The 15,114-nt window shown below is 37.8% G+C and overlaps 1 protein-coding gene across 2 annotated transcripts in view; it reads right to left on the reverse strand.

Moving 5' to 3' along the window:
- HDAC9 (histone deacetylase 9) overlaps positions 1-15,114 on the reverse strand; it is a 498,787-nt gene that overhangs the window by 443,978 nt on the left and 39,695 nt on the right. For both annotated transcript variants that reach the window (XM_052800654.1, XM_052800625.1), the window contains exon 2: positions 14,444-14,556. In XM_052800654.1, coding sequence (XP_052656614.1) covers positions 14,444-14,462 — 19 coding nt within the window. In that variant the 5' untranslated portion in view covers positions 14,463-14,556. The remainder of the gene's footprint in view (positions 1-14,443; positions 14,557-15,114) is intronic.

Here is a 15,114-nt window from a genome sequence, read left to right on the forward strand (position 1 = left end):
GCTGAGTTGGGGATATCTAAATGAGCTGTATTCACTTTAAGTCACTAAAGATACACTTCAAGGCTAGAGGAAGAGTTGCAAGCACCTTAGGGGAAGCTGTGAAAAATATCCGATGTCTGTTTTCTTCATGCAGCTTAAAGCAGGTGTATTGTGCACTGGCCTCCATTGCAGGGTACTACCTCAAAATAGTATTGTCTCAAGATACAGAGTAGCTGTATTTTTTATACTGGTTATGCTTCTTTTTTTGCCCCCCCCCCCTTTTTCTTTTTAAGCAGGGGTTCTGTTATGTTTCTTCCTATTAATTACCTTCTCTAGAAATACAGTGCTGGCATCACTATTGAGACTCAGCTCCCTCTATCCTTAACAAGATCTGGTTAAACGCAGATGGAATATGGGCTACATGTCCTAGCAAGACAAAGGATTGCTAATGCTGTTCCCGAGTCAGAGTTGACCATTTCCTGAAATGGTTAACATATCTTTTTCCCCCTTCTGATTAGCAAGTGATGTGAGTCAGACAACACAGAGCATACACAGTAACTCACTGGTTTCCATACTTACAGAAAATGTCTTTTTCTTCTACCATGTCCCAGATCATGAATGGGATCCTTCATGAACGGATCCTTCATGATCCAATGAAATCCTTCATGAATTTCCCACTCATGTCAGACCATTCTCCATTACCCAACATAGGAACAGTCAAGAATACAGACAACATGAAACTTCTATAAATGGATGACACGGACATTCAGTTTTGAAAAACCCGTAAACGCATTTCTGCACAGCACAGATGCAGCCTTAAACAGCAATACACAGAGGAAGCCACATGTGAGCAGTTGTCATCTACATCACTCATGCCATGGCAATGTCCTACAGTCAAGTACTGAGGGGCACAGAACCTGGTTAATCCATAATCCAGACACCTGAGAGTGACTATGTCTGCAAAGTGAGAGTTATTAAGCAATGAGAGAGTAATAAACAATAATTACTTGCATAATTTTACTTTTATACAACAGAAATTTTCCTGTCACTTCCAGGTGACACCTTAAGAATGTAAGAAAAAACTGAAAATGTTAAGAGATTTAAAAGTGTGATCTACGAGAAAAGGTTAAAGAAATGGATTTTTACAATCCAGTAAAGAGAAGACTGGAAAGAAACACTAGCAAATGCTATTATAGAAGAACATTGAACAAGTGAGGGGGGAAAATAGCATGGCAGCGGTCACTAGTTCTCATGTCTTCAGATCAAACAGCCATTAACTACAATTGGTAACAAAGGGTACTTTGGGTAGGAATTCAGAAATACTAAAATAGCTCAGAGCTTTGTTTTGGCAGAAACTGCCAAAGTGTTAAACCAAAAACTTTAAACTCAAATATCCCATGTTTAATGAATGGGAGTTTTGTCAAACTGTCTCGGGTCGCCTTCCTTTCTGCCAGAATTCCCAGCCAGAGGCCAGCACCTGTGGGAGACTCAACTCTGTCAACCTCAATGTCTGTTCCAACACCAACACCATACATCACAGCCCCAAGAACTACAGTCCTCACCAAAATTACCCCAGAACCCCTGACAGCTGCTCAGCTTTGTCATAACTAAGATTTAAAAAAAAAAAAAAAAAAAGAAAAAAAAGCATTATCTAAGTATTACACGATTTCAAAATCCTCCCCCACAGCGAGCAACAGTCCAAAATAAGATCTTCTGTGTTAATCTCTTTCAGACCACATTAAACTTTGAAAAAAATTCTAAGAGTTTACAAATCTTGCATCTCTAAACTGCAATGTTAAACAGAAATAGATATAGCAAGTAGAAATATAAATAAAAAGAATAGGAACCTTATGTTTCTAAGTATAATCACACATGGAAATAGGTCATCAAGGGGGACTGTGGAACTCACTGTGTTGTTAGCTTTTAAAACAGGCATTTGTCTAGTCTTCATAAAGATGATCAATATTTTTTTTTAAATATACCCTGACGCAGGTTCAAAACGTGAATTTTGTAGGTTCAGCAGAACTTGGATCTACACCACAACATGCACATTATTGCCTGAAGTAAAGTCTGCCCCTCCCCCTGATTTAAATCATACCTTAAGGTCCCTCTAGACCTTCATTTGCTAAATGCTACAGAACAGTACTTAATTTCTAGATTAAGACATTCCACACACTATAACATTTTGGACTTTGTAATGAAGTTTTGAAATTGTCACCAGCTTCAAAATTAAGGTGCTACAAAATGGTGCTACAAAATAGTCCTACTTTTTGTGAGTTACCTCATCTGCAAATTACCTGTTGTGTTATAATTATCACTGCAGAAACACTTATTCAGCAGAAACACATCTGGGCTGCCAGAGACAAAATTAGGAGATGGTGCGTGGGTGGGAAAAAATTAAAAGTTGGCAACATGCCTTTTTTAGGGTATTCAATATAATCAACATTCATGCAGCTAATCTAATGAATGAAGAAACTAAAAGAAAGTTTTTATTCATGGTGTCTTATTTAAGTTTCTGTATAATATAACATTTTAGAAACAGTTACAAAAAATGTAGATGTTACGAATTCACATAGGAAAATATTAATTGCATGATCTTTCACCAAAGCATATTTTGCATACTTCTAACCGCTTTGTGTTGCATGTATCTTAATGAACATGAAAGAATGCCTGGCAGTCAGATGCTGAAATATCACTTTTAAGAAGTGGTACACTGTATGACAGATGATGTGACCTTGTTGGTTGTTTCTTTCAGCTACAGAGCTGAAAAACAAAAATGTTCACTGAGCCTCCAAATTTTGCATGGACAGAACTGGGAACTCTTAACACTTGGAAACCAGAAATGACCAGTAAAGTGAAGATGTGTGAAGAAGTCCTTAGTATTTCTCTCCAGCTTTACTTACGGCTCAGTAATCCCACAGTTCTGGAGGCTGACCATGCTTCTCCTGCTCAAGGATCACTCATGATCATTTCTTTCAAAGGTAGTACATGAGTTAAACACTCTTTCCTCTTCCCTCTTCCTTCCTCACCTTGCCAATGCCATTGATTGTGTGGCTATGTAGTAAACCACAACGAGGAACCATTCCAGGCTAAAAACCACCCTTTTTTTTTTTCTTGGGAACAGCTGAGCCTGGGTCCGTTCCCAAATCTGTTTCATCCTGTGGCCACACAAATTACCTTGCATGACCAAGCAATCAATGAGAATAGTGAGAAGAACAGGCAGGCTATCACTAGAGCTGCTTATTCTGGCACTGCCATTGAAAAAGTCACTTCTCAAAATGTAACCTCCCCTTGGTGGCTTTTTGAATCACGCAGTTCCCCTACTCACAGTCTCCCATCTGCTCTCCTACCCCAGCGGTGACTGTGTCCTGTCTTCTCCCCCCACTAAGACAGACACACAGCAATGAGTCTTGACACCAAATCATTTAAGTGACTGAAGTGAAACAGCCATCTGATGAGTAAAATCACGCAGGAGGTAAAGTGAGTTTGTAGCGATGCAGGGAACCACAAGCATCTTCCACAGTATTTTTTTTCAGATATAAAGAACCCTGCTAATGATGACACTGGAAAAGGATATTTTTGTTGTTAATCTGGATCCTGCAAAAGCAATTCTCCAAACCGAAACGTGAGGATTGACAGAGACAGAAATTAGGAAAGCAACTGACCTGCCCAATAAAATACAGCAATGAAGCACCCAGAAAGATCAAACTTTACTTTATAGCATCTGAGCAATATTAATTAGGTCTTTTCAAAAAAACAACACCTCAACCTCCCCCCCCCAACCAACATGCTAGACAGTACATTGAAACAAACAACGTTTGTAGAAGATCAAACAGATTATTGTGTATGCCAAGACTAAGAATGAAATTCAGATGCTGGGGTGGAGGAGGAGAAGAAGAAAAAAAAAAAACCATCAAGAGTAGATGCACTTATCCAGGATTGGTCCCACCCACCAAGGCATTAGGATTTCTCATACTCTGCACGGTCCAAGGAATACTCTGTATACATGACAATCCAGCTGCTTAGATAGGAAGTTCAAAGATGGTAGTGAGCCCCCTCCCCAGTAATATAAAAATCTAGGCCCTGGGCCATATGGAATTGGAGCACAGGATGATGCATGGCAACTGCTGAAATTAGATGGGGCAGGGACATTTCTTCTATTGAGCTGCTTCAGATCCTGACTTGATTTGGAATTACACAATATTTTTGTTCCCAGAGCAAGTTTGTATACTTAGCGAAGGCTTTACAGGTTACGCTAAAGAGTTTGCATCAAGTGAACCAAGCTTTTCTAAGGCAATGCAGGACGCTCCCATTGCGTAAGCTTCCAGCAAGCACAATGACTTCAGGATTACAGGCAGTAAAGTAGTAGAAGCAGAGCTGGTTAAAGGAGACTGGAATCCAAACTTCTCTGTTTGGAGGCTTTCCAAACTCACTCAGAGTGATGGCGAGCTTCTATTCAGTAAAAACACATGCATATTTTGTCATATATTTAGTGACAAGTGAAGCAACTTCTAGGTGGCTGTTGGGATTTATAGCTTGTAAGGATGAGCCACGTGAGAAATTAGCCCCCCCCATCATTATCCAGCATAATCCAATGGTTAATTACCAACACCGTTGAAAAAAAGGAGTCCCATTTCATCTGAGTTTGTCTTGCTTCAGCTTCCAGCCACAAGATATCATTAAATCTTCCTTTTAGGAGTAAGTATCTTATGTACCAGAAATCTTTTGCACATTAGCACTCATATATATAAAAAGAATCATCAATCACATTGTCTTTTAACCTTCAGCAAAAGAAAACAGACTGGATGACTGAATTTCTGAAGTTTCTTTAAATAAGGTATATTTCCAGACCTTGTATTATTTCTGTAAGCTCTTCTTCAAAGCCCCTTCTGAAGTGTTGCTATCAGAATTAGAACCAGTACTCCAAGAACAGTTTTGTTCACTTAGACTAAATGCAGACTGAAGGAAAAGTTTTGCTTGACCCTAACCACGTCTCTGTTCTGTGTCGAAAAGGAAACAAAGACATATTCATTCCTGACTAATCCAAAGCTTCTCTCTGCTCCATCCCCAACACTGGATCTGGCCACTGAAGCGGAATCATTACTTACTCTCAGCATTCAGCTTCCATGTCATAAAGAAGCCTGTGTGCTTTACTAGCTACTGCAGGGCACTACCTTCCCTTTTCGTGATTCAGGGTGTTTATCCTGACTTACAACTCATAATCAAGCACTCCTGTGTACAGACAGTCAAAAACTGATAGTGGAGAGCTATCAAGAGAGGACTTTCAAATCAGGGCCCTAGAGCACACAACCTATGAGGAGAAGCTGAGGAAGCAGAGTTTTTTTAGTTTGGTGAGAAGATGACTAAGGTGGTGGTTTAAGAGCAGCCTGCAACTACTTGGAATGGAGTTACAAACACCACGCAGGCACATTTTTCTCAACAGTGTTAGATGACAGTGTGTCCTGGTTTGGGCTGGGATAGAGTTAATTTTCTTTCCAGTAGCTGGTATAGTGCTATGCTTTGCATTCAGTCTGAGAAGAATGTTGATAACACACTGATGTTTTCAGTTGTTGCCAAGTAATGTTTATACCAAGTCAAGGATTTTTCAGCTTCTCACACCCAGCCAGCAAGAAGGCTGGAGGGGCACAAGGAGTTGGGAGGGGACACAGCCAGGGCAGCTGCCCCAAACTGGCCAAAGGGGTATTCCATACCATGTGATGTCATGCCCAGTATATAAACTGGGGGGGAGTGGGGCTGGGGGGGGATCACTGCTCGGGAACTAACTGCACACCCGCCAGCAAGTGGTGAGCAATTGCATTGTGCATCAGTTATTTTGTATATTCCAATCCTTTTATTATTATTGTCATTTTATTATTGTTATTATTATCATTATTAGGGGGTTTTTTCCTTTCTGTTCTATTAAACTGTTCTTATCTCAACCCATGAGTTTTACCTTTTTCCTTCCAATTCTCTCCCCCATCCCACTGGTGGGGGGAGTGAGTGGCTGCATGGTGCTTAGTTGCTGGGTAGGGTTAAACCACAACACAGTGAAAGGCTCAACAGCCACAAATTCTAACTTGGAGGCTCAGGCTTCTCACCAAGAAGACAGCACAGTACTCGAGCAAGATACCCATAGAAGCTCTGCAAATCTCCAGCCCTCGAGGGTTTCAAGACTGATCTAGAGAACATCATGCCCAACCTGATCTGGTGTTGGCAATAGCACTACAGGACCTCTAGAGGTCTCTTCTAATCAATATTCTATGATTTTCCTCTTCTTAAGTGCTACATTCTTTGTTACTTTTATTTGATTAATATGCATATTTTTCAAAAGAATTTACTTTATCAAGTGGGATTATATAACCTTATATAACCAAATTTGTTCCAGTATAACTGATCTTAGCTTTACCAGAATTATTTCTTTTCCTCTAGATAACTGATAAAAATACTAAGTAATGTTAAACTAGTAATAAATTCCTACAGATGTCTACTAGGAAAACCTTCAGGGGATAAGAATTTTCCCTATGTTCAACGGTTTCTGAAACCTGTTAGTCAGTTTTTATTTCATTTAAGGCTGTAATGATTTTGGATAGCATTATTTTTAACAGATTGTCACATACCACAGAAGTCTAATTATATTCCTCAACAATTATCTTTATCAAGCAAGCCTTCTATCATCAAAAACATTAACGATTTTTCTGAAAACTTTTTTCTTAGAACCATGTTAGCCAACATGAGTTATAACATCATATTTTCACTCTATTGAGAATGTAATCTTCTGATTGGCTTTCCTAAGGTCACCCAAAATATAAGCATATATATTTACCTATTTAAAGTATATGTATATCTACTTAAAAAATAAAATAGGGCATTAGCTTTATTTTATAGCATTCTGAAGTCTGGTTTAGAACATTTAAAAATCTGTTTAGCCAGTTATAATAATATTCTTGTATGCAAGTTATCCACATCTGTATGCTTAGCATTACATCTGATGTTTAATATTTAATAATGTGTTAAAAAACACCTGATGTTTACTATTTGAGTACTGGTGAAGTACAACTTTTTTTTGTTGCTCTGAGATGCAAAACCAAAAAACTAACTTCCCCAACAGCTAACAGAGAAGTATTTATTGCCCTGCCCACAGTGTTAACACTTTTATGCAGCGCTAAACACCACCACAGGCCAATGCCATTGAAAAAGATACAATAGGAATAAATTATATTTCATTGAGGATGATTCTTTCAATCTGGAATTGTCTTTTTGTACCCTTTGTCTTGCACCTACGAGGAATTAGATGCTTACCCAGAACCAGTTATATCCTGATACCTAGCAAAATTGAGCACAGTCTTAGTTTACATGCACTGAAAACACAGCCTTTGGCAAGCAGCAAGAATTAAGGCATGGAAAACGGTTTACAGAATACTTCTGCATCAAAAGCCCAGATCTCCCATAACAAGAGAGCTGTTCGGAGTTTTGTTCTGTGAGTAAACTCAATTTTTTTTCAGGATATACCAAAGCATACTAGCTGGGGAGTCAAAAGCCATTTAAGTAATTTATTCAATTTATATTGCCACACTGACTTAAATTAAATTTAGGTGGGCTTGTTCCCTAGACTCCAGCGAAAGTGTAACTGTGCCATCTTGGTTTAATTAACCAATCAGAGTAAAAATTCCGACAACGCTGAAAGGACAGTGAAATACTGTGTTTTGTCAATGGACAATAGATTTGCTATTTTGAGAGGTGTGTGTTTTAAGTGTCTAAGTGAACACTGAGGATAAATTATATACTTAAAATGAGAAAAAGTTTGCACCTCTAGTTAAAAAAAAAAGCCATTCTGAAGAATCTTTACAAGCTTTATAAACCATACTGAAATAAAAAAAAAAAAAAAAATCTTTCAAGATTTATTCCCAGAGGGCTAATTTAGCTGTTAAAGCACTACTGCTCAAAAAGTAAGACCTGTGCTTTGGCTATGCAGACCAACAAAACAATTATTTTGAAAGACAAATTCCTAGACAAAAACGTCTGGTAGCCAATGTTTACAAGTGATTCCTGAAAGGAAAAAGCAATACAATTGTCATTTTCAAGCACAGTATCTCTTTGAAAAGATAGGAATTATTTGTGTATGCAGAGGTTAAAATTCGCATGCATATATCAAGTTAAAGCACCACAAAGTTATAGCAAAAAACACTCTCCAGACTTGTTCAGTTAACCTGAATCTGCAGAAAGTAGTAACTAATCCCACAACACACTGGGTAGGTGACTTATGTTGTCATTATTTACTTAAACCTTGGAGAGTTAGCACACAAAATGATAGACCCCCATGAACATGCGCAAGTGTAAACACACAAATGAGAGCAGGACCATGACACTTCAATGTTTTGATTATCAATTTTAATGGTAAATGGTGTAAATTACTTCTAAGAGGAAACAAAAGGAACATAAAAGTAGCACAAGGTATTTACAAACTTTAATTACTAGCAAGTGAACAAGATAATGCTTTTTTATCTAATGCATGCACAGAGCATTTTAGTCATTATTTGGTTGTCTTGTATATTAAATCCCCAGTGGCAGAACACATTTTGGATCCAAATTTTTCATTCATGCTTGTGAATTATTGGGATTTTACCTAGAAACACCTAGATAAGGATGTAAGGTTTAAACTATTATTAGAAAAAAATAGAAAGACAGAAAGAGAGTCTATAAACCGCAACTTCTTTTACATGTCATAAGGGTAAAACTAAGATTTATATCAGACTGAGGCTATTTTGGACTTCCGTAAGGAGATTAAAGAGGTCAAAATCTGAGCTGCACATCTGAGTCATTCTTTGCATTGAAAGTTAAAAAAAAAAAGCAGGGGGTGCAGCGGGGGAAGAATCCTTCTTCTAAACATTTCATTAAGGCTGAGCTTATAGATGTTACTTTTTTTCTTTTTGATATCTTAAAGAGCTGCAGTACTCTGTCACACATAGATAGATAGAGATAACATATCTATTAATAGATAACGTATCTATTAACCCTGAAAGTTATTGGGCCATTTTCAGTGAATTACCAAACATATAACTAATCCAATCTTTATGCAAGTGATTTTTTTTTTTTTTTTATCAAAGGAGAAGTCATCACAAAGTCATCACAAGGAACAAATGCATTTGATTCTGTCAGTCTACAGTCAGAGGTCTGAAAAACATCCATGCACTCAGCTTCAATGGAACTTAAACACCTGCCAAAACACACCTATTTCTATAAGAAGAGATTTTAGCCTTCTGGTATTATATTTACTACTTTGTTTTAGACTCAAAGTTCTCTTCAATCTTTTCACAAAAAGATACACATTCATCAAAATATTCATCTGTTCACAGCATCTACTGCTCGTGCAGAGATGGTTACTGGACTGCAATGCAACCTTTCACTGCATTTTAATTTTAAAACAGTAGTGGAAATACCATTTTGGAGCATTTTCTATACTTAGTCTTTACTAATATGTGGAAAATGATTTATGGAAAAGCAGAGCAAAGCAGAACAAGAAAACAGGGGGAGTCAGCTTTGCAGAGAGGAAGAACAAGCTATTCCTCAAGAGGAACAAACAAACACCTATTAAAGAAATTCAGAATCAAGATGACAGAAGAGTGATCCAAAAGTAGGAACCGGCAGAATTCAGCACACAGCTCCTCTCTCTTCCCACTCAGTTTATTAAGAAAAGAAAAATCACTTTCTGACTGACTACAGCAACAGGCAGCTCTTACAAGATACTAAAGACCTGGAAAAATAAGCAATGTTGTTGAAGAGCAGAAAGAAGTTTGAACAGGGATTTCCAACTTATTATGTATCAGACTGGAATTTTAATTCAGTAATTACAGATAGATAAAAGAGCTGATTTCACCTAGATGCAAGTAAGTAAACTGTACACATTTTGAACTTGTTCTCTTCAGCAGCAGGCACATGTTGACATGCTTTTGAAATCCAGAAACAGTGAAAAGCTCTCTCATCCTAATCAATGACCAGCTTTCCACAGCAGCATTTCACTTGTTTACAACAGTAAAAGGAAGAAACTGGATAAACTGGATGTGTGCTTTACCACTGGGAGACTGTGATACCAAACGCTGCTAATTTAGCAATAGTTTGCAGCATCTAGAAACCTGCTGGACAGGTCAGAGTTCAGGCATCTTCCTTTCGTCATTATCTATTACTATCATAGAATCATAGAATCATAGAATCATTTCGGTTGGAAAAGACCTTCGAGATCATCGAGTCCAACCATTAACCGTGCCCCCTAAACCATGCCCTGGAGTACCCTGTCCACTCGCTTTTTGAATAACTCCAGGGATGGTGACTCAACCACTTCCCTGGGCAGCCCATTCCAATGTATCATCTATTAACATTACTCGCCCCTCTTCCCTAACAGAAATGATCCTACCCCCAGTGATTCCATGAACGACTTCAGGGGTTTTGGGGTTGTTTGTTTGTTTAATAGAATTGATTCCACTGATTCCAATGTTACTTTTAATTTCATGGTAAAATGCGAAGCAGAAAATCTGAAAGATCTGGGTGACAGGAGAGGCAAAGGGGAGAAGAGATGAGATCTCTCTGGACTTATTCCCCTTCTCACGTTACAAAAAGAAAACCTAGGGTCTTCATGCCTCTGTGATCTTTATCTTTACAGAAATATTTATAGTCCACCCTTCCCCATAGGTGCTGTTATTCTTTGAAAAAATCTGGGTAAGGAATACTGTATTAAATCAACACATGCTTTAAATGAAGCAACCTCCAGTTCAGAAGAGTTAATATCCTTTGCAAGGGTTGGAATCCTCAGAAACTGAGCTGGTAGGCACACAGCAGGCACAATCCCCAACCACACCATCATTTAAACAGAAGATACCCTTCAAAGTATTAGACAGTTAGAGACAAATAACTCCAAAATATTAATTCACCACTGGGTATTATTTAGTATTAAAAAAAAAAAAAAAGTCTTCCTCAAAATAGTAAGCTATTTATTTGTTCTTATATGGCATAGTCATTTTCTCTTTCTGTCCAATGCTTTGTATCCACACAGATCATTCAGAACATGCAATGGCAACAGGATGTAAACATTTCCTTAATGATCTTACAATTTATAACAAGCAAAGCAAACAACCAAACATCAGCACCTTCCCCTGTTGGGATTTAGCATTTACTTTATAGCTCTACAGATTAGCAAGAGCCTGGTCCCTGAAGGTTCAAAGAGTTGAGATCAATTTAATAGGTTATAGTGTTGTTGCAAGTCAATGTTGCTACACTGGAGACCTGTTCACTACATCATACAATGTAAGGAAATACTTATGTGCATTGGTGCTGCAAATAAACGCTATCCAAAGAGGTTCCTCAGATAATATTTGAACAAAACATGCATAATTTTTGCTTGTTCCACATCAGGTCTTTAAATGGACTTTCTGACAATTTAGGTATGAAGGGAATGCAATTCTAAAGAAATAAGTATCTTCTTCACTTAGCGTATCACATTGTAAAAATACAGAGAAATTTAGCATAGCACACAATGAAGCTTTCTACAGCATTTCAGAATTTTTTCATTGACAGAACAAGCCATCCATGAAGTGGGCTGGCCTATACCATTCATCTACAGAGCAGCACTGCTTTACCAGTTTGCATCTTGTTGTTTTCTTCTCTTTTTTTTTTTTATTTAAAGTATACTTATCTTCTGTATACATACACAAGCTATATGTATGTGGGCTAGATAAACTGTAAAATGAAAAAGTACATCTACCATTCTGTTGTAGCCTACAACCATGACCAAAAATATTGACATTACAATATATTATGGAAATTTTCACGGGTCTTACATATAAGACACATGGAATGGTATTCAAATGAGGTAGCATCCTGGTATCACCCAATAGAAAAAGAGTGGTTTTAAATACTGTCTGTATTAAATGGGAATGCTTAAAAGTTTCCTGCTTAGAAATTATTTTAAACTGACCTAACCACTGGCTGTAACTGAATATAGCAACCTGTTCTCTGAAGAAGCACAAGATTCTCAGGACTAAAAAAGCAAGAGCACAAAACCCCCTACCCTAACACTATTAGACACATCTCCATCAGGCTTTTGCCATTTAAACTATGTGCCATAAATGCAAGAACTGCCTTCCACAGGCTCACCATCACAGGAACAAGCTGCTCATGTCAGTGCCAATCCAATTAACTTTGCTTTTGGAATACTAGGAATACTTCCTCAACTATTGCAGTGTCTTACAAGTGAAACAAGTACATCTTGGTATCTATTTATAACCTCAAGTTAGAAGTTGAATCATAGAATAGTTTGAGTTGGAAAGGACCTTTAAAGTTGGATGGAACTGCCCTTCTATGTCTCCATCTCATAAGGCTCACCTTCTGTCCTGGTTTCAGCTGGGATAGAGTTAATTGTCTTCCTAGTAACTGGTACAGTGCTATGTTTTAAGTTCAGTATGCGAAGAATGTTGACAATGCTCATGTTTTCAGTTGTTGCTAAGTAGTGTTTAGTCTAAAGTCAAGGATTTTTCAGCTTCTCAAGCCCAGCCAGTGAGAAAGCTGGAGGGGCACAAGAAGTTGGGAGGGGACACAGCCAGGGCAGCTGACCCAAAGTGGCCAAAGGGGTATTCCATACCATGTGACATCACATCTAATATAGAAACTGGGTGGAGTGGGGGTGGGGGGAATCGCCGCTCGGGGACTCACTGGGTGTCGGTTGGCGGGTGGTGAGCAATTGCACTGCGCATCATTTGTACATTCCAATCCTTTTATTATTACTGTTGTCATTTTATTATCATTATCATTATTAGTTTCTTCTTTTCTGTTCTATTAAACCATTCTTATCTCAACCCACGAGTTTTACTTCTTTTCACGATTTTCTCCCCTCGTTTCCCTTTCACTGAGGGAAAGAAAAATTAGGATCCCGTGGGTGATGTTGCCTTTGAATACTACAGCTCTGTATGTGCCACAGAGGTGTTTTGACATTGTTGGTGAAACAACCTGGAGTTTTCACAGGCAAACTCTAATGATGGGGAACACTAAGGACTAGATTTAGAGATATTTAGGCACCTAACTCGTACTGAAAGCAATGCTTCTAAAGTGTCTAAATACCCTTACAGGTAATCTGATTATATTGAAAGTTTCTGCTTTATTGGATTTGGAAAGACAGCAAACATGAATGCATATTTACAATTTGTTTTTTCATAGCAATAAAAGTATTGGAAAACTTACTTTCTTTTTGTGAGAGCCAATTTAATTTTTGGTTACTTCTGCAGACTATATCTAATGCAAGATAAGAAACGTTAGAAAGATACCCAATCGACTGGAGTATCTTGGAATTTGAACTGCGTGTTTAGGAAAGTACAAGATTATTTCATATTAGTCACCACTGCGATACAAATAAAACAAAAGCATGCCTTTCTGCCGAATGCCCCATCATGCTTTGTATGGATAATTCACTGCATGCAGCAAATTGCATTGTAAGAAAAAGAGGCTGAGTATGAAACCCAGCTATGCTTGACTCCATTTAATGTAAAAGCAGTTATTGCCAGTTTTCAACACTGCAATCAACAATTCTCAAAAAATCCTCACTGAAATACATTTCTATGAGATAGGGCATCTAGCAGATAAATACAGCTCACTATTACAGTGTTTGCCCTGATGCTTTTATAGGCTGTTTGCACAAAACCAAAGCAGTCATAAAATAAGCCACCTGTAAAGTGTTATTTTACCAACAGTACCAGAAATAGATACTTCAAGTGTGGGTGAACAAAGTGAGAACCATATGGGACGTTGCACAGATTTGAATTGGGGACTCTCGCTCCTCAAAAGAACTGAAGTCGAGGCATGTTCCATATGCAGCATTCTGTTTTCTTGGAAGTTTGAACATTGGGTACAGCTACTAATATTTCTACTAATATTTCACTTTCTATCAGGTGAACCTGCAGTAACTCATTTTGCAGGCATCAGTTAAAGCAGGTTCAGAGACCACTGTTAATTACACATCCTTAAAGGGGGAAGCTCTGCAGAGAATGCCCAATGTGGGCAAATATGACTTTAAAGCTAAAAAGAAAAATAACAGAATACCAATTGCAGTCTTTCTTTAATGAAGCAATTGTGCAACGGCAGAAAATAAATTAATGACTAAATACAAATATTAAGAATTAAAATGTTTTAAGATGCCTATTCATGTGCAATCATGATTATTCAGTTTCTTAATAAACTCTACAAAAATGTTTTAAAACCACTGCAGGATTATACTGGCTTTATAGTTCAACTGAGAAGGTATCCCCAAAATAGCCTTTTCTGCCTGTATAGCCATTATCCTGTTTTATAAGACAGTCATATCTTATCAAGCACAGCTGGCATATCAGTCACCTGCCAAATCCATTTCATCAACACAAAGAATTATTTATACCCTAATACAGGACAGTGTTCTGCAGGAGTGAGGTATAAATATAAACAAACTGACCTGGTGTTGTGGAGCTCATTGCTCTTGAAGGAATGGTAACTTGTTGATGGTGTAAAGCCAAATTGCAGCAGAAGTTGTTCAGGTTTTGAGGTTCTCCCAGAAGTGAGGTGAATCTGAACAAAATAAAGAAGAAAAAACACCTTGACTATATGTTAACAACATCGTATTTTTTTAAGAGATAATTGTGTCAAACACACTTAGAAGAACATTTGAAATTTCTCACACTAAAGGTTCTTTTTTTTATGTACATTTTTGCTGTAAATTCAAGAGCTGATGGCCACTGAAAACAAGACTAAAATTAAAAGATCCTCAAGCTTCAGGGCAGTCCAGAATCAGATACAAATTTGCATTACAGCCTATCTATAGTCACATAACAATACCAGAAAGTAAAGGATGAACTGGTCCTTTCTCTTTCTGCTAAGATCGGGGAGTTATATGAACTAGAGTTTGAAAGACTTGAGGAAGAAATAGCTGGATTATATACTTAGGGCTAAGCAGTGGCCAATTCATAGTTTTACTCTTACTGTAGACATTTGCAGTCGGCATTGAAACATGAATGTGCAGAAACAGGTCTGCATTCAAAAGCCTTTCTGGAAGAGCTACTACTTCCTTAACAGTGTTTACACAGTTCATGAATAGAACTTGTTGAAATAATTAGCATAGTTGAATGG

The sequence above is a fragment of the Harpia harpyja genome, chromosome 1, assembly GCF_026419915.1.
Source record: "Harpia harpyja isolate bHarHar1 chromosome 1, bHarHar1 primary haplotype, whole genome shotgun sequence".
NCBI classification, from domain to species: Eukaryota; Metazoa; Chordata; class Aves; order Accipitriformes; family Accipitridae; genus Harpia; species Harpia harpyja.